General features: G+C 36.8%; 1 protein-coding gene across 2 annotated transcripts in view; it reads left to right on the top strand.

The window, feature by feature from the left end:
• The window catches only part of LOC132124661 (NACHT and WD repeat domain-containing protein 2), a 92415-nt gene that overhangs the window by 33140 nt on the left and 37624 nt on the right, over positions 1-21651 (top strand). The window contains exon 4 of one of the 2 annotated variants that reach the window (XM_059535783.1): positions 8723-8839. In XM_059535783.1, the coding sequence (XP_059391766.1) occupies positions 8723-8839 (117 nt within the window). Of the gene's footprint in view, positions 1-8722; positions 8844-21651 lie in introns of those variants that run through there. The other variant, XM_059535790.1, reaches the window with a different exon arrangement.

The raw sequence follows: 21651 nt of genomic DNA, 5'->3' as shown, positions 1-21651 counted from the left end.
GAGCAACATTTTTGTTTTGTGAAATATATCATACCCCATGTACATCTAAAATACGCTATGAAATTTCAGTCACAGTTTATTTTAAGTTCCTGTTCTTGCTATTAACAAACCATTAACTATGACTTTTGCCTCAGTAAACTCATCATTTGCTGCTTATTATTACTTAGAAAGGTAGTTGTTAAGTTTAGGTATTGGGAAGGATTAAAGGTGGGGTAAGTGATTTTTGGTAGCCAATGTTGACATTTGAAATCACCAAAACAAACACACCCCTATAGCCCAAAAGGGTCTTGCCCCTGTTTAAATAGCTCCACCCCACACATGTGTACGCAATCCAGGCAACATTTAGTTCTGTGAAACAAAGAAAGACCATGTCAACACCGGACATGAGTGTCACGGAGCAGCACAACAAATTACTATGGAACTCATTATAATCAGTGATGCTGTCTACACCATATATATATATATATATATATTTATGACACATTGAGACAAATTTCTAATAATTTTCAATGGTCGCTTTGTCGCATCCAGTGTACTAGACAGAGATTTGCTGACTTTATCTCTAATCAATGCAATTTTGAAATTTTAAGTTCCCATGCCTTGCTTATATGGTACAATTTAGTCTGATAATTATTTTAAATATCCAGTATTCACTCATATGTAAACACACAATATGGACAGATTCTGTATCAATTAATGTACAAAAAAAACTGTCATAAAATCCTGAATGGTCCCGATATATGTGATTCTCTATATGAATAATCATGAAAGCATCAAGTAATTGACAGCATGTCACCCAGATATTTTCAGTACACAACAGATTTGAATTGTTTTATTTCTTCAGTTGCATACAAATATTTGCCTCTTTTCTTTAATTCAGGGGTGTTCTGTGGGCTGTTTTTTAGGATAGTTTTCTACATGATTTCATTCCCTTTCGTTCCATCTTCAAGTGAATGTCTGAAAGTTCTCGGAATAATCATGAAAACCGAGGAGAAAAGAGAAGTAGGAGACGTTGTCCTTTGAAGACAGATTATAGATGCAGTAAAGCCTGAAAGTATTAAAACCTGTCAACAACAGTGCTTGAGTTGTTTTTTCTATGATTTTTTTTCTGAATTTTTCCATTGATTTGGTTTATGGCTACCTACTCTGATGTCACCTCAAATGTCTTCGGGCAAGTTTTGAATTTAAATGTAGGACTTTATCAGCACTGACATTGACCAGTTTGACACACTTTCACCCTTTGGGATTTATGCAGCATTATGTTTGCAAATCCTCAGTTTGAGCTGTGTAATTATGTAAATACAGTCATATTTGCCTCATTTTATGAAATTTCATGGCCAAAGCCCTCAGTAGACCTCATCATAATTTCTGTGGATGCACTATTAGTGGAAAATGACAGCGTTTCAGTCTCTTTTACTCCACGTCAGGGTGCAATATACTGTGTTTAATGATACTCACTTCATATGCATCTGTGTGTTTTCTTTGAAAAAAAGTGATGCAGTGTGCAGCCCTGTGTGGTTTAAATGTGGGCTGTAATGATTAAAGAAAGCGAGGGAACAGAATACGACATTAGCAATAGTTCTTTGCTCATGATACCAGTTAAATTGAGCTGTTTTCAAAGTTCATAACAATGTGATTAGTTTGTCATTTACAAATATGGGCATCATTAAAGTAGATGACAGCTGTCGTAATTTGAGGAATCAGTTGCAGACACTGTGTTCATAAAAACTCACAGGGAATAAGCTAAGTCATTAATTTCCCTCATATGGTGGACTCTGCTAACTCATCCAGTTATTACAAATCGCATGGCTTTGTGGCTTGAGTTCCTCAAAATATCATTGTTTTGCTGAACATCACAGATTTTTATACTCTCTGTCAGCTCCTTGATTAAATTTCTCATGTGTTTTTTTTTTGTGTGTTTTTTTTATGTAAAGCATCAGATGCATGCTAATTGTGTCCTTGTGTCCCTCTCTCAGTTGTTCAGTGAAATCTAAGGAGGGTTTGTTTGTCATCTGTGTTGTTGTGTCCAGATGTTTGGGCTTCTTAACAGTCTACAGTTTATACCTTGTTATCAGTCTTTCCCAGGGGCTGTGCTGTCACACACTAATTGCTTGGTTAGTTAATAGTTCAGATCCATCAAGCTCAATGTGTGTGAGTGTTTGTGCACGAGTGTCAGGGCGTGCATGTGAAAGCATGAGTGATTGCACTCATTCTGTTTGAGTGAAAACAGTTCTCCCACCACTTTCTCCACTGCCAGCAGCCAAAACACAGCCCCGCCAATAAGAAAACTGCTTGCCAGTCTTTGCTGAGATCTGCCAATCACAAAGAATGAGCAAACCTGATTATCCAGGGCCGGCTCTAGGTTATTTGGTGCCCAAGGCGAGAGAGCCCCACATTTTAGTTTTCATTTTAGGTTTGGCAAAGTTAGAAAAGATTGTGGGCTATTTACACAAAGAGTGGGTATACGGTGTATACCTGCGTATCACGTAGACTACTCCACTGCTGTAACACAGCATGTTGTTGCTGTTAGCTCATAGCCTACCGCAAAAAGTTCCTTTGGTAAATTGATATAATAATAATAATAATAATGCATTTTATTTACTGTTAAGGTGTAAAAAGTTGTTGGTCATCCTCGTCTTTATCTCCTCTGGGTAGGCTGTGAGCTTGATGATATAGTCTACATAAGTTACCTCTGCTTTGGGCCCGTTTTTCTTCCTCCTCCTTCTTTCGTTTTCGGAAAGCCGATCACAATGGCTTGGGTGTTCTTTTCATCATAAAAGATTATATATATATATGATAATTTATAGCCTACAACCGCCAAGGGGGGGGGGGGGGGTTGGTTGGCTTTTACCCCATCATTTAAAGCGCTAAAACCAACTGTCAGATGTGTACTGCGTGTGCGCAGCTTTCATAATACGATACATACATTTAATTAACTTTTTTTTTTTTTTTTAATTCTGCAATTTTGCGCCCTGTCCAGCAGTGGCCAAGTGGCCGCCTGTGTCGCCTGTCGGCAAAGCCGGCCCTGTGATTATCACACTTGAAGCCTGTTAGTTGTCATTTCTGAATTAAACAGGCCAGTCATGATTTTACTCCTGATGACAATGTAGAAGGTCAGTGAGTTAGTTTACATGCATGTTTCTTACAGTACATTGAGTACTTAATAAACATGTAAAGTCATGTAAACTAGATTTAAGCAAAACCTGATGTTTGCCCTTTATCCTGATTTCACTCTGTATGTAAACACCTGAAATGGCTTTCTGGCATTTTACTTTACTATTTACTATTTGCATTTTGACATCAAGACCAGTATATACCCCAATTTTATTTTGCATCATGAGCACTTATAGATTGTATGATAGGTTCATTGATTGATTTTTTTTTAATAGATCAGCAATAGTGTATATGTAAAACCTGTAAAAATCTGTTAATGGCAACATGAAAATTAATGCACTGGTAACACCTTCCGTTAAGGCTCAATTTGTTAATCCATTAGCTATTATAAACAATAAACAGTGTTTTTAATAATATAGATTCATTTGAACATTTACATATACTGATACGTTATTATGAATTATTATGCAGAAACATTATTATCAATAAAATAATATGAATTGAAAACAAAATAAACACCTATATGTTTTCCAGTTTATGGGAGCTTTTGAGTAACAAATACTAAGAAATGTAAATTACTGTATTAGGATCCTTGTTTTTGCTGTTTGATGGTTTTATTTAAAGTTTTGCTGTTGTCATTTTTGTTGTGTTGTAATGTTAAGAGTTCATCTTTTTACATTTGTTGATTTTTACTCTCTCTCGCTCTCTCTCTCTCATTCAGATCATCAGCTCATCTCCAACAATGAACTGTCACACTTATTTTCACATGGCTATGAGAGACGTTATACATGGCATGTGGTTGCCATACTGTATTAAAGCTTTAATCAGGATAAAACTGTATATTAAAAGCTACCAAAAGCAGTAGCATTTACAAATAACAGCATATCTAAATGTATGAGACAACAACAAACAAATATCATTCCATTGAGAGCCGTGTGCTTGCACAGGTTCTACGCGATCCTCTTTACTAATATCCTCTGCGTCTCAACCGTGCTCAAACTGATAAGCAATATTGATGACTTTATTGTACACAGTACAACACATGCCGCTGAGGTAAAGGGGCGGGACATTTAGACACACACTAGAGGTGGTTTAGCCAATCACAACACACTGGAAAAGCTAATCAAGCCCATCACATATTTCTGAGAGAGTGGCTTCATAAAAACAGAAAATCATCAGCACATTTACAGAAGGGACAGAGCAGAGGTAAATTATGTGAAAAAATAATGTTTTGCTTTTTTGTTTTTAAACGAAGCATTAACACATGTTAGACTGCACCCCATAAACACAAACAAGCCTAGAAAAAAAAAAAATCAACCGGCCCTTTAAATCTATACCCCATAATCTTTGCTTAGTAAAATAATAGTTCCTTCTGAAGCAAAGATTGTTAGTAATTGAAAAAGTTGCTGAACAAGAAATCTGTAGCTGCCTTCACAAATTTATTGTCAAATGAGGAGTATACTAATTTAAATTGACACAAAACAGTGGAGCTACTTTATCTGAATTATTTTACAGTTCAGTAGTAAATGCTGTTTGCTAATGCTATGCTATGCTAAATGCTAATCTTGTACATTAGGCCATGAACTTATAATTAAAAAAAATATTTGAACATAATTGTAAAGTTTTGTCTATATATATATAATTTTATTATTATTATTATTATTATTATTATTATTATTTTACAGCCAATTTGGCATGGATTTTCCTTTTCAACATTATAACGTATACATAAAAAGATGCACATTTTTCATATGAAGTATTTCTCTCTTCTTAGAAGTTTGATTAGCATAGAGAGGTTGAGTGTAGAGCTCACATTATATAGGCAGTCTCTTGTGCTTTATGTGCTTTTGGATGGAAGCCATGATTGTATTTGTTAAATGAAGTCTGGGAGGATTGCAGGACTCACGGTGGCTTGGTTTTTGCCAGCTGAGCAAATGAAATGTGTTTGGGGTCCTAAAGAGCTACCACAATGTGAATGACATCAGAATTTTATTGGACTTACTTGAGATTGCGAGAAAGAGAAAGACGTGACCAGCATAGACACATTAAATCAACATCAAATTAAACTAATCACACTCATACTCACACACTGAACAGATGTGATCAGCACACACACACACACACACACACACACACTCAACCAGAAACACATACTTGATTACGGAGCCCCAGTCCTTCAGCATACACATGCTCACATGCATGCAGCAGAGAGAGATTCCCCCTGCAGCGTGTTTGCCATTTGAATTATCTGCACCAGTGACACTGATTCTGACAAATGTGACCAGGGATATTCCTGTGTCCTGCCATACTGGTGCTGAGGAAATGTCCTGTCTCTCTTCATTAAGTCCATTACTACACACACACACACACAAAAAGACGCAAGCAATTTCACTCTCAGTCTCTTGTTCTTCTGTCATTTGCCAACAGTGCAGGTGAACTATTTTTGGTTTGTGGGTGCAAGATTGTGTATATGTTTAAATGTATTTGTCTGTGTGTGTTTTTTTAAGCTGATAGAAAGACCAAATACAGTATGGAATTTCTTAAATTCTCTCATTTCTTTTCTACCCAACCACCATCTCACATTAATCTGGAATTTTGTATCTGCTCACATTAGAAATTACTCACACATTATTTAGTCTTTTTAAAAAATAAAGCATAGCGTCAGTTCAGGCAGGCCACGTCGGTCAAGCTCGAATCAGCTGATGGCCAGCTGACCCATGTTTACCTAGGAATTCAACACATAGCAGTCTGCATTCTATTTAAGTTGCTTTTTCAGCTACACTTCAGCTGCTCCTTTCATGCCGCACTGTGCTCATTACTGCTCTCCATCCACGATCAATTCAGCGCCATCCATTAAGGAAATCTGGAATTTTGTTATTTTCCTTCTTGACGTGATTGTTCCTCATTTTAGATATAATATCTTGTATAATCAAGTGCAGTTGCTATTCATTATTGTATATCAAATCAGTGTTTGCAATGCAATGATCTGTTTTAGCATATGTTAAGAATAATTCTGCAGAAAATCTTACAATGAAAGCATATGTAATAGAATAGCTTCAGGCTGTTCTGTAACGCTGTGGGGGGAAACAGTGCGCTCCCTGCTCTAACATATGCACAGGTGGAGAGTTTTTGCTGAGAACTAAATAATACCGGCAATCTTATGCTACATCCACACAAAGCCAGAGCTTTCCCTATTCGATTGTTTTTTTTCCCTCGTCTCAATAAATATCTGTGTCAACCCAAAACCACAAAACTGACACAAAACAATGTAGTATACATGCCAGACCAGTATGTGGTGCTGCAATTCTGTCACAAAGATACAATAAAAACGGAGAAGAAGATTTGGACTATCTGCATAAACCTTGCGTGCAGTATACAAATGAACAGGGAACAATACATTTATTAATCTGTTAATGTTCGTTAATAAAAAAAAACAATTGTTCAGTGTTCATGTTTTTGTTGCTGTTACGTGATGTATCGGTGTCTGACTAGGGGCTAGACATAAGCTGATGATGTCATAATTTCTGGAAATATACGGATTCGCTGTCCACCTGAAATCGCAAGGGTGGCGTTTTCAGATTTATCGACTCTGGGACCCGGTTTCAAAAAATATTGGTTTCACTCTTCTAAAAAGCTGGAAACGTGTGGACAAAACTCCCTGTATGATAGAAAATGTATGCATATACAGCTAAATTTACAAAATGGTGAAAGTGGTCCTGAGTGAACAAATTATACCAAATTTTAAAATTGTTTAACTAAATTAAACAAATTATAGGTTTAAGACAAATCAGTTATTTGATCAGTGAACTCAGGGGTGGTCAGCATCTGTCCTGTAGAGCCACAATCCAAGTAAGTTTTGTTCCAACTTTAATAAGAAGGCACCTGCCTGTAGCTTTCTAGTAACCCTTAGACCTTCATTAGCTTCTTCATATGTGTTTGATTAGGGTTGGAGTGTAAATCTGCAGGACTGTGGCTCTCAGTGATCTTTTAAGTGTAATATAATTTGTGATATATTGTATGCACATTATTTATTTATTTTTATTGCATTGTACTGCTGTACTTTTATGTTGTATTGCCCAGGGAGTGTAGAAAGCAAATTAGCTTTAAAGCAAACTCTGGCACAACAGCTGTGTTGTGCATGGCCCCTGTTGTGTAAACTATATAAACCAAACTTAACTAATCTAAACTCAGTCTGATCCCATATATAATGTATTTACAATCTTTTGGTTTTCTGAATTAATATATTTTAAATTGTAATTTATTCAGGTGAAGAGTGAATTTCTTATTCTTAACTGTGTTGAATACAGTTGTGATGCTTTATTTTATTGCAAAGACTGTGAAGTTTTTTTGTTGTGGTTTTCAGATTTTTTGATGAATAGAAATTTCAGAAGAACAGTAGTTTAATATTTAATATAACTTTGTATCAATTTAAAATTAATTAAATTGATACTTTTAAACAGTAGGTTAGCATCATTCTAATAAGGAAAATTATGTTGCCAAATAGTTTTTTTTTTTAATATATATATATAGCCTGGGGTCCTTAAACTTTCAAAAAGGAGTATTACCAGTTTAGTGGCACCTATTTTACAAATTTTATCAAAAGAATATATGCTAGGTGTTGAATTCCCCCCCCCCCCCCCCCCTTCAAATATCCTTCTAACCTGGTTTGTTGGTGGGTGATTGTAAGTGGAGATATTTAAACTAATTTATTCAAAAAACACTATGGCAGATGGCATATTGTTCTTCATAACAATCAATATACAAGATAAACTTTTTGAATAGCTCTGTGTGAGGTTATCATGCTGTTGCTGTACATACATATGTGCAGTCAGACTCAAACTATTGTAGTAATTCTGAAAACACGCTCAAAATTATCAGAGACTCTTAATTGTGAGCAGTAAGCAGTTTAATGTGTCCCAGCGTGAGTGCAGCATTTAGCTGACTGCAGGAACACATTCTCACCATTGCTCTTCTTATAGGAGTTATATTCCTCTATTCCTTTCTTTCTTTCATTCTCTCTGTCTCTTCACTCATCCCTCTCCCTGCGGTTCCTTTTAAAGTGCTAATGTGTGCTGAAAGAGTGTGGAAATTCATACTCTCCCAGGCATTCATTACTCCCTAGATCTTCCTAACTTAGTGATAAAAAAAGAATTAGGCTTTAGTTAAGGGTGTTGATATATAGGTCTTATTAAATTTTATTCTTCAAGTGCCTCTATGAATCCTGTGCCAGTTCTTTTTTCATTGTAAGAAAAAAAAGGAACCAAATCATTCCACTAAACTGTAAGTGCCGATTCACGGGGAGCATGCCAACATGTTGCACTTTGGGCATCCCGAATTTCATGGTTCATGGACTTTTCTCAGTCCAGTCCCACTTTTCTTCCTGTCAACTTACTGTCCTATCAAAATAAAGGCATAAAGCAGCAAAAATACATTTTTAAAAAAGCAAGCAAGAAAGAACATTCCGCTAAACTTCTCCTTTGAGTTAAATAAAGAATGTATTAGAAGCAAATGTATTTAAATCTTATAAGATGCAACCAAAAGTTGTATGTATCAGTGTGTGTAAATATTTCAGTAGTGTGTTAAATATGTGTGTATGTGTGTTTTCCAGGTCGTGGACCTGTACTGGGGAATTGATCCAGAGGAGTGGGACAGTCCAGAGCTGCAGAGACTACGAATGAAATTACTGGAAGAGTGTCTGAAGACATCAGCCGGTCCATGCTTTGTTGTGGGTATATATGACATTTCATCAAACCATTAACAAGCAACTCAAACTACAGAACATAAACAACATAAACTACAGCTACTGTATGTTGTAAATCCCAAATAGAGAGAGACATCTTGGTTGGAGTTGGAAGCAGGATTTTTATTTCCACATAGAATTTAGAGTTGTTTTTTACTAATGTTTTTGACCATTTCTTTATCTGTCTTTATTACGGAATCAAGAAGTAGTAGCTAAAGTTGTATATATATATATATATATATATATATATATATATATATATATATATATATATATATATATATATATATATATATACAGTCGTGGCCAAAAGTTTTGAGAATTACATAAATATTCGTTTTCAAAAAGTTTGCTGCTAAACTGCTTTTAGATCTTTGTTTCAGTTGTTTCTGTGATGTACTGAAATATAATTACAAGCACTTCATACGTTTCAAAGGCTTTTATCGACAATTACATGACATTTATGCAAACAGTCAGTATTTGCAGTGTTGGCCCTTCTTTTTCAGGACCTCTGCAATTTGACTGGGCATGCTCTCAATCAACTTCTGGGCCAAATCCTGACTGATAGCAACCCATTCTTTCATAATCACTTCTTGGAGGTGTCAGAATTAGTGGGTTTTTGTTTGTCCACCTGCCTCTTGAGGATTGACCACAAGTTCTCAATGGGATTAAGATCTGGGGAGTTTCCAGGCCATGGACCCAAAATTTCAACATTCTGGTCCCGAGCCACTTAGTTATCACTTTTGCCTTATGGCACGGTGCTCCATCGTGCTGAAAAAAGCATTGATCTTCACCAAACTGTTGTTGGATTGTTGGAAGAAGTTGCTGTTGGAGGGTGTTTTGGTACCATTCTTTATTCATGGCTGTGTTTTTGGGCAGAATTGTGAGTGAGCCCACTCCCTTGGATGAGAAGCAACCCCACACATGAATGGTGTCAGGATGCTTTACTTTTGGCATGACACAGGACTGAGGGTAGCGCTCACCTTTTCTTCTCCAAAACAAGCCTTTTTCCAGATGCCCCAAACAATCGGAAAGGGGCTTCATCGGAGAATATGACTTTGCCCCAGTCCTCAGCAGTCCATTCACTATACTTTCTGCAGAAGATCAATCTGTCCCTGATGTTTTTTTTTGGAGAGAAGTGGCTTCTTTGCTGCCCTTCCTGACACCAGGCCATCTTCCAAAAGTCTTCGCCTCACTGTGCGTGCAGATGCGCTCACACCTGCCTGCTGCCATTCCTGAGCAAGCTCTGCAGTGGTGGCACTCCGATCCCGCAGCTGAATCCTCTTTAGGAGACCATCCTGGCGCTTGCTGGACTTTCTTGGATGCCCTGAAGCCTTCTTTACAAGAATTGAACCTCTTTCCTTGAAGTTCTTGATGATCCTATAAATTGTTGATTTAGGTGCAATCTTAGTAGCCACAATATCCTTGCCTGTGAAGCCATTTTTATGCAATGCAATGATGGCTGCACGCGTTTCTTTGCAGGTCACCATGGTTAACAATGGAAGAACAATGATTTCAAGCATCACCCTCCTTTTAACATGTCAAGTCTGCCATTCTAATCCAATCAGCCTGACATAATGATCTCCAGCTTTGTGCTCGTCAACATTCTCACCTGAGTTTACAAGATGATTACTGAAATGATCTCAGCAGGTCCTTTAATGACAGCAATGAAATGCAGTGGAAAGGTTTTTTTGGGATTAAGTTAATTTTCATGTCAAAGAAGGACTATGCAATTCATCTGATCACTCTTCATAACATTCTGGAGTATACGCAAATTGCTATTATAAAAACTTAAGCAGCAACTTTTCCAATTTCCAATATTTATGTAATTCTCAAACCTTTTGGCCACGACTGTGTGTATATATATATATATATATATATATATATATATAGATAGATATATATATATATATTAAAATTACATTATATTAAATTTAAATATTTTATTAAATATTTTGTAAAATACATACAAAATTAACTGCATTAAATTAATGCATTATGCATGTGTAAATAAATAAAGTAAACAGTGTGATATCGTACATATCAGCTTTATATATCGACCACCCTGCTCTTCAAAATATCGGCCAACAAAAACTCTATATCGATTGACCACTTGTAGTCGTATTCAGAATAGATTGATAAAATAGATAAAGAAATTATCTATAAATTATATAAAAATTATATAAATATTATATTTAAAAAATTACATTGGAATAAGTATTACAGTATGTGTTTGTAACTGATGGAGTTATGCAAATTGTTGCATAACTCTCTCAAAACCTTATGGTCACACTTTATTTTAAGGTCTAATTCTAACTATTAACAAACTATGAATTTTGTTAATTTTGCATAAATAAACTACTCATTTGCTGCTAATTAATAGTCAGTAATGTCATTGTTAAGTTTTAGGATTAGGGATGTAAAATACAGTCATGATGAATATGTGCTTTATAAGATCCTATACTGCCGTTTAAAAGTTTGGGATCAGTATTTTTTTTTAAAAGAATAAAAATAAATAAATAAATAAAAAAGAATACTTTTATTCAGCAAGGATGATAAAAAGTGATGGTAAAGACATATTGTTAGAAAAATTTTCTATTGTGAATATGCTGTTCTTTTTACCCTTTTATTCATCAAAGAATTCTGAAAAAAGTATCACATGATCCAGAAAAAGAAGCACAACTGTTTCCAACATTCATAATAAATCAGAATATTGATAATAAATCAAATGGAATCTGAAGGATCAGTGTCAAGGACACTGAAGACTAGCTACTGCAATGGCTGCTGAAAATTCAGCTTTGCATCGCAGGAGTAATTTAGATTTTAAAGTATAAAAGAAATATAAAATGTATGTTTTAAATTGTAATGATTCTCTATTTTTGTTCAAATAAATGCAGCTTCGATTAGCAAAAGATACATCTTTAGAGAACATTAATCTTGCTGACCCCTACCTTTTGAACCGGCGTACAGTACACCTCACACTTCAGAAGTAACTGCAGCACAGCACATGACAAACAGTGTCATGAGAGAAGTCTGATGAGGAATCTAAGAGGAGCAGTAAAGCAGAGTTGGGCTGGTGTTATGTTCTTGTTTGTGGAGTAAGTTGGGTACAATGTCTGTCTAGTCAGTGATAGCAGGCTGACAGAGACACTGTGTAATGCCCATATGGGAGCGAAGCACTTGAGTTCACTCGCAGGATGGAGCTCATTGTGCCTCTGTGGCTTGCTCATTCACACACACACATAACAAAATGACTTTCACATCTCTCAGCATGGCATGAGGAAGGGTCTGGTTTGATGGCTGATGTTGCAGGATATGAGAGATCATGCAGAAGTGAAGCACACACACATTTGAGAGCACCAGGTGGGTTACTAACAGATCAGTGAATTTATAAGGAATATAATCACACATCACATGATCACACACTCTTTTGTGTGTGTGTGTGTGTGTGTGTGTGTGTGTGTGTGTGTGTGTGTGTGTGTGTGTGTGTGTGTGTGTGTGTGTGTGCGTGCTGAGGGTTCAGAATCAGTTCTCAGGTGTGGAGGGAGATTGATTTTAAATTATTAAAATGTAAATGAGCAATCTGGGTAGGAGGATTGGGATCTAATTGGAGTCAAAGAGCAATGTTTGAGCAGAGGCAGTGTGTGTGTGTGTGTTTGTGTGTGTGTATGAAATTTAAGTGTGATGTGAAGTGGTATGTGTGAGAGCCGTTGAGCTGAAAACCCTTCTAGTTCTTAAACTTACATTAGTTGCTCACTAAGGTCCTGTTCCACCTGGTATCGACATGCATTTCAAATGTATCTCCTGTGAGCGCTTTGGAATGGCCCATTGTCTATTGTCATTAGTGTAGTAATGAATGAAACTGTATGTAACTGATGCATGTAACATACAATTTCATACATTGAATGAAACCATGCTCAGAATTGACTTTAAAACCAATTAGCTTTCTGTTGGTCAGCATGGAGAATTTGCATAGCCAACCTGACCATCTTTTACCCTCATGCGAAATTCCAGATTGTGTAGAATCTTACTGAAATTAACAATGATTCATGTGAGCACCTTTATTTTAAACACTATACATCACTTTTTGCAGAAGTGGGAAAAAAGAGGGAAAGGAATCAAATAAAAAGATAAGGAGATGTACATTGCAAAGGCCGATTTACACTAAAACAAATCTTTGGCACAATAAATATTTTAATTTAATTAGGAGTGAACATCAAAATGAACATTTATCAGGTGATTATTTTTATATATTTAATGCTTATTTTAAGACTTTTTGAACACGCTATCAACCACAATAAGATGCAAAAGTGAACTTAATTTGGTACTGGCTCACTGTCTGTGAAGCAGCTTTCTGTGAACACATGCATCTGACGTGTGCGTAAGCTGCTTCAGACAGACTTACACAAAATTGTCAAAATGCTGCTTTTGGCGAGTGACTTCATAAACACAAACTTAATTGAATCTTAAATATGTCTTAAATAATCATAAAGAGTTGGGTGAAAATCAGATGTGTGTGTCAGATCTGTGTAATATGCATCAGATTTTAAAATCACAGTGCTGCTTGCTACAGTCTGTCATTGATGTAAATCAAAGAACAAAAGAGGGGGGAAAATCCTTCACTGCTCTTTGCTGATTAACTTTTGAAGCTTGAGTTAAGATTAAAGGCAGGGTAGGTAAAAAATTTATAAACAACTTTCTTCCAAATTTGTTTAAACTTTCTATATATATCAATGCATAAGTAAAATGTAAGTACTCTGATAAAAAGAGTATAAAAATCGAGTGACTCTAGACCGTTTAATCTGTATTAAACACAGCTCATTATTTCCATTCGGGACGAAACATAGGATTGGCTTAGGCGACTGTCACTCTCTCGCAACCATGGCAACCACCCTTTTGCCACACATGACCTGCCCACTTGCGCGAGCATGTTTGATTTGAGGAATTCAACAGGCACGGATCCTAGGAATAAAAAAAAAAATGGCAGAGAAACAGCAAGCAAAATTCACAGTATCGGCCTATGCAGTTAGTGAAGGCAAACCAGGCAAAAAAAGGAAGACAGTAACAGTACAAGAAAAGGCAATGAACAAAAAGTCTTTGGATAAACAAATAAATAAAACGCGAGTTAATATCAGAGTGGCTTTCCAGCGATGGCGAGAACTGAGGGAACTCAAGGGGCTGAAAAGTGACTCCTTGATGGCTTTATTTCTGCTGGACAGGTAAATCTTTCTTTTTGTATTTTGATCATACATATTTTTTTGTTTATTTTTTCATGAAGCATGTGTCATTAGCACACGTAGCTGCGTAATATAGCTAACATAACATTACTTAGCGAGCCGTAGTAGAGGCTTTGGAAGGAGCCCAGAAGGGAGGGGGTGGAGTGAATGGAAATAATGAGCTGTCTTTAAAACAGACGTGAGAGGTCTACAGACACTCGATTTTTATACTTTCTTTTTCAGAGTACTTACATTTTAATTATGTATTGATATATAAATAAAGTTTAAACAAATTTGGAAAAAAAGTTTTTTTATACATTTTTTACCTACCCTGCCTTTAATAAGACCACTTATTCATTTATATAAAATTTAAAAGCACACTTAAATGAAAAGTTGTTTTCAAAGTTATTTTTCAAAGCCTATTAAATGTTAAAAGTAATGGCTTTCAATTATTCTATAGTCTTGAAAGGCTATAATTATGGGCAAAAATTGAGAGGAAAATGCATTTAAAAGAGACAGTAGCAGTATTGGTATCAGTGATAGTGGTCTTCATTAGGCTACTTAGTAAAAAGAGGCCATTAAACACCTGTTTAAAATATACATTTTTTAGTGCCACGTAAAAAAAAGAAGAAAAAAAACTAAGATTTTGAGATTAAAGTCGCAATATTTCGAGAAAAATTATTAAAGTTATAATATTTTGAGAGTATATTCTAGCCTTTTGCACATGCAAATGGCCTGGATTGGGAGCACCGGGAGATATTCCAAAATCTTAGCTTTCAAAATCTGTCAGTTTTATAGTGAAATATTAATGTGTTTTTCATGCTCTTTAATGTGGCATGACGGATCACTGTATTCGCTTCAGTTTAAATGGCATGTGAGTCTTTCCGATTACAATAATGAGACCATATTTTCATTATAAATTAAACTATACTGTTTTTTCATGCCTTTTGATGTTCCCTCACTTTTATATTTTACTATAAACTTGAAATAAAGAGGAAAAACACATTTATCATTTGTATTTCGTAATAACACTAACAGAATTAGAAAGCTGTGGATGGCGTGCTACAAATAATGAATGGAAGACGTTAAATATTATTTCCAATCATTAACTGTATTATACAACTTATGAATAGTCACTTACATGTTATAGCCTACCAGCTACCTAAGAAAAGAAAACAATATAACTTATGTTAATGAGTTGGAGCCCACTTCAACTTTTAGGCTACATATAAAAGTTTGTACGACACAGAGGTTTTTGCATAGTAGGTGGTGGAATTTTTGACAATTTGGAATTGTCACAAAGAAAACAGTATAATTTAATGAACTGGTTCACATAAATAGAGTGATCTGATCATTAAAGTGCTTGAAAAACACATTATTGTAAGACACATCATTTGTGTTTGCTATAAAACTGATTTTGAAAGCTGAGACTTATATTAAAAGTAGGCCTACCTAAAGCAAAAATCTTATTGCTATTGGGTGGCTGGCACACTACAAATAAGGAATGCAATGGAAGACATGAAATATTATTTCCAAGCATACTGTACTGTCCCTGTGAGTATGACACATGGTATGATTTCTGCTAATAATCCCACATATATTTGTAGTGTATTAAAAAAGGGTTGAATAAGAGAGCTACAGCACCCCTCAAAGGAATGTCGATCGGTTGTGTTAGTTGATGTTAATATAGAAAGTTGTTCATGTTCAGTCTGTTAATAAATATCATATTCTTGATATTAAGCTGTCTCCGCGAGTCCTTAAAATGGACTCTTCCTCATCCCAGTAAGATTATGCGACCTCATGCAACTATATTAAAATAAATTATATTGGCCTGGCAACTTCTCCCAGTGCTCTCAATCAGGGCCATTTTCATGTGCAATAAAGGCTATACTATCAAAATATTATAACTTTAATTTCTAAAATTTAAATTCTCGATACAGTTCGACTTTATAATAGTTTTCTATAAAGTCACTCCTTCTGACAAGCACAGTCTGCTCTGATTGGTCAACTGACCCAGTGCATTGTGATTGGCCGAAACACCACAAGCTCTCGTCGGAAATGCAATGCCCCTTTCCATAATCTTTCTAAATACATGTAAAGTTAATAATGTCCATAGTTTTACCATCAGTACAACAGATGGCATGACAGACATAGTGATGAAGCTCATATGTGTTTGAAGTACACAAGCCACTGATGGTTAAGACAGCTGACTCCACTGTGTGACCGTCTCTCTCTCTCTCTCTCTCTCTCTCTCTCTCTCTCACACACACACACACACACATACATGATGCGCAAAACTCCACATTTGAACAGTCAATAGTAAATACTTAAACTAATAGCAAAACATACTTACAGTAGCTGATTCAGAAGCGTCAGATTGTTTGTAGCAAAATCAGCATTACCTCCTCTCCTAGGTTCACTAAACAGTCGTCCATAAAATGCGTTACTGTTCTGTTGTAAGTAATCGTAAAGATACCAAATGCATCTACTTTCGGAAGACCAAATAAAGTGCTTTTGCTTTCACCTAGATACACAGCATCTTCCTGACATGGCTGCTTCAACACTAACTGCGGTTACTGAAACCATGCCCTCTTTATTTGCGTGAACATTTGGGTGGCATTACGCAAATATTTCCACATAGTGACGTAGACATGTGGGGGCGTGTTTGAACGAGCTGTTTCAGGCGGTGTGGCAGAGTCTTAACTTTGATAAAGAATATCTCTTTGGATTTGAGACTTTAGTGTTTGCAACTTTATAGATCTACTTTATGCACCAACAGCTTGTAACACTCCAAAGAGAAAGGAAAATTGAAATCACATCATATGACCCTTATATTATGCTTATATTCTTTGGATTTCTTTCAGTCTGCTTTATTTCCCAAACCAAGTTTTTTCATTTAAGTCCTGACTCTCTTTTGCCCTTGAACCAATATTTAATTGTCTTCTCAACCATCTCTTCTCTCTCTCTCTCTCTCTCATCCTTCGAGAGGTTTCCATCTGCATCTCTCTCTTCCACTTCAAACCTCCATCTGTCTCCCACCTTCACCTCTATATTCAGTGCTCTAGTGTCCATTTCACCTCTTCTTTCACTCTGATTTGTGTGTCTACTCTTTCACTTATTCCTCCTCTCTGTCCTTGTCTTCTCACCCTCATCTCTCTCTCATTCTCTTTCTCTCTTAGTAAATGATATGGAATGTATGACCTCCATCCATTTAGGGCAGAGACTACTTTCACCCTATTAGCTTTTCTCTTTCCTGCATTAGCATTACCAGGTTGTGCTGTGGTATTCAAAGCACTCCTTTTCAGCATGTAAAATGAAAAGAGTATTTTTTTTTCTTGTTAAAAATAGTATTCATGTGAGCTCTTGGTCAGGCTTCTTGTCAAAGATGATGCATGTAATAATACAATAATCTGTCATTGGCCAACCATGTTCTGTTTGTTATCTCAGTTTATTATGCCTGTTGCAGGACAGTTTTTTTTTTAATATATTTATAATTTAATATATGTTTTATGTCAAGACATTAGTTATTAGGGGTGTAGCGGTACGCAAAAATCACGATTCGGTACGTACCTCGGTTTTAAAGTCACGGTTCGGTTCATTTTCGGTACAGTAAGGGAAAGAAATGCAAACATTAAACTGCAGGTTGTTTATTACTATACACTTTTAAAAAAAATACTTTTTAATTAAATATACATAAAATAAAAAAAGAATAAGAAATAAAATACTGCTGCAAAGTTCTCCTCTAAATAAAATACTCTAAGTCTCAAACCAATATCATATAATAAAATATAATGTAAAATATAAATAAATAACTATGATTACAGTGCAGCATTACCAATCCCAGCTTGTAGGCCTGCTTCACCAGAACCGTGCCGTGCCTGCTGCTGTAGGTGACAGGGAGGCCGCCGACAGACCAGGCTCTTGTCTTCATGACAACAATATCTATACTTCATGTTGACCATAAATATAAAGCTTACTGATAAAGGACACCGTCAACAGTATTGACGGCAAAATAGACTATGTTTGACAGGTGCAATATTTGAAAATCGATAATTATTAATTTATTTTTGAAATTACATTTATATCTGAATTTATGTCAACCTATAGACTTTCAAACATCAAAGTGTCATGAATTAATATGTATTTGTGTACAAAATGACATATAAACATATTTTCCTATTCTATTTTGCCTGGAAACGCTTCCAACACACTTGCGTGTCGCGTGAAAAATAGGCGTCGGTTCTATTTCTTGCATGCGTTTTCCGCGCGGCTCGAGCCACGCCTGAGATGCGCGTCTCATGAAGGCAGTCTGCAAGCTCTAACCTGTTAACATGGGAGCAGTATTAAAAACGGACACGCCACGCAGCTGAGACGCTTAAGCCACGCATCCAGTGTGTCGCCGGCCTTAGAATCAGCTGCAGGGCGGGATTTGCGCTGAACGCGGAGACTTCCGCCACTTAATATGTTCGTTTGGAAGCACGAAAATGTACTTGTTCCGCGCACAAAATATTGCACTCTGTCATTCGGTACACACGTGCACCGTACCGAAAGCCCTGTACCGAAACGGTCCGGTACGAATACACATACCGTTACACCCCTATTAGTTATACATTACTGATTTAAAGTTCGGGGTCTGTAGGATTGTAAGAAGTCTATGTTCAACAGGGTTTCAGTTCTTTGATCAAAAATAGAGTAAAAACAGTTATATTATTACAATTAAGTGTTTTATTTTTAATGTATTTTAAAGCATAATTTACTCCTTTCATAAGAAAGCTGAATTTTTAACAGCCATTTCGATCATTCTAAGATGCTGATTTGGTGCTCAAGAAACAATCATTATCAGTGTGTTTGTCACGCAACTGCTGCTGAGTACGGAGTGAAGGAGACAAAGGAGATTTCAAAGTTAATCTTTTAATAACAGCCAAAGGAAACAGGTAAACACACGTAGCAAATGATGACATGAACAATTCCATACAAGGGAGAACAGAACGGGCTCAAACTCAAATAGGGCAGATATGATGGGCTGACAGGTGATGAGGATAACTAATAACAAGGAACAGGTGAGTACTAATAATGGGGAAAGGAACTGGAACGACCAAATGAGGACAAACAGGAACTAAACAGGAACACGCACATGACAGATATCTCCCCCCTCCTAGTGCAGGACAGGAATAGGGCGGAGACCAGAAGGGCCAGGGCGGATCAAGGGTCTTAGGAGGCCATGGTGGATCCCTCTCCCAATTTTCTTGGGGAAAATTAAGTATCATGGGGAGTTCTCAGGAGGTGTGGGCACTGGAGGGTGCTCTGGATGAGCGAGCACTGGAGGGCGCTTTGGGGGACCGGGCACTGAAGGGTGCTTTCGAGGAGCCGGCTCTGGAGGGTGCTTTCGAGGAGTGGACACTGGAGTGCGGTTTCGAAGAAGCGGACACTGGAGGGCGCTCTGGAGGTGTAGGGCTGACTACCTCGGGGGAATCAGGAGATGAAGGAGGGCTGGACGGGACCAGCAGTGACGAAGGAACTATGGAGGCAGCATCATGTACAGAAGCCCTAAATCAGTGGCGGTCAGCTGTCATGATGGTGAGCTGGCTCTGGATCGGGCTGGACACTCTCCAGACACCGGAAGATCCCTCCCCTCCATCTTAGTTTGGTGGTGTCTGGTAGGTCCACAGATGGTAATTAGCCCTGATCCAGAACAGTGAGTTGAGCGTGGCTTCATCTAACGACATACTCACAGTGATGCCTCAGAACTCCCACGCACACTTCATGAACGGAAGATGCAAGCAAGCTAGGGCGGCGAACTGAGCGTCAACTTCCATTGTCACGGGATTAACAAAAGGGAAAACAAAGTTTTTAAAATGGCCCTGATTGAGAGCACTGGGAGAAGTTGCCAGGCCAATATAATTTATTTTAATATAGTTGCATGAGGTCGCATAATCTTACTGGGATGAGGAAGAGTCCATTTTAAGGACTCGCGGAGACAGCTTAATATCAAGAATATGATATTTATTAACAGACTGAACAGGAACAACTGTAAACACATATTTGTTCTGCTGTAAATTTGGGCATTTTAACATGGTGAGTCAATCGGACTGATTCCCTTTTGGAGCCAATCCCTAGCGGCCAGTCGATAAATTGCAGTTTAATCACTTCCTTGTTGGTTTCAAGAGAGAGACTGGAAGGTTGACGCTCGGCTCGAACTCAAATAACGATGGGCAGACAGGTGATGAGGTCAACTAATAACAAGGAACAAGTGATTGCTAATAATGGGAAAAGGAACTGGAAGGACCAAATAAGGATAAACAGGAACACACACGTGACAGTGTCGTGCTACTTAATTATTTTTTTTTTGGAAACAGTGCTGCATTTTTTTCTGAATTCTTTTCAGAGAACAGCATTTATTTAAAACAGAAATCACCCTTACAATGTAAAAGTGTTGGCTGTCACTATTGATCTACTTAGAGACTAATTTTTACTACTTAGAGAAAAAAATTAATAGTCTATGATTTACATTCAAACAGACCTAAAGGCTTGTGGTGATCACAAGTTTCTAATTTGGAAACCAATTCAGTTCTAATTTTATTTGATTATATGTCTTGTCGATTTCTCTCTTTTAAAGTTAATGCCAAAATCAAACTACAAATAAATTCGTACATCTGTAACTGCTTACATTGGAATAGGAAAAAGTATGTTACACTGAATAATTTCACGCTTCCTTTAAGTAGACTAGGACAGATCCAGGCCACATTTTTCAGTGGTCTAGTTAAAATTAGCTAAACTCATATCCTTTGCCAGATAGACATATGGGTAAGTCTTTCTGACCTGTGCACTTTCAGTAGTTAGTTAGAAGTTTCCTAGAAATTTTGCTGTTTTTTTCCAAATACCACTTCATTATCTCATAAGAGAAAGAATGGAGGTCAGTTTGTAGAGAAAAAACAATCAAACAAACAAAAACAGTATTACCTTTAAACCCCCTTGGACAGCCCAAAGCAGACTTGAGTTCAAAAACCAATCCCTTTGGACCTCATGGCTTAAAATGTGCAAGTACAAAAAAGCCCTGACATACTTGGAGCTCTATGAGTGTTTAATCTATATGTGGGATTTCCTCCGTGAAGTTCAGTGATGTTGTGTCATTTCATGGAGATACATGTATTTGGGTCTATTTTAGAGTCAAAATGAGGCTTTGATCAGAGCACGACAGAGAGAGCGTGTGTGAGCGGGTTGGCGGCTGACAGTTCTGGGTTGCATGTGCTGGTGTGTCTCCAGAGAAAGTCTCTAGGCAGATTGGAATTGTTTAATCTAAGTGTGACAGGCAGAGATGGATAGAAATGTAAAAGAGAGAGAGAGAGATTGAGAGAAACACTCAGATTAATATTAAAACAGACTGCAGGGATGTTGAGACTGATAGCATTTAAATGGAAATGTTCTATATGATCTACATTCATTTAGAGTTTGTTACCTTTTTTTAGCCTCATTATTACAAACATAAACAGTTTTGGGATATCTAACTAGTTACATGTAACAATGTTACGTACTGTAATAAAATTACAAAATAAATTAGGGTTGGGCAAGTTAACGTGTTAT

This window comes from Carassius carassius, chromosome 3 (assembly GCF_963082965.1).
Source record: "Carassius carassius chromosome 3, fCarCar2.1, whole genome shotgun sequence".
NCBI classification, from domain to species: domain Eukaryota; kingdom Metazoa; phylum Chordata; class Actinopteri; order Cypriniformes; family Cyprinidae; genus Carassius; species Carassius carassius.
This window is presented reverse-complemented; position numbering and strand designations above follow the sequence as displayed.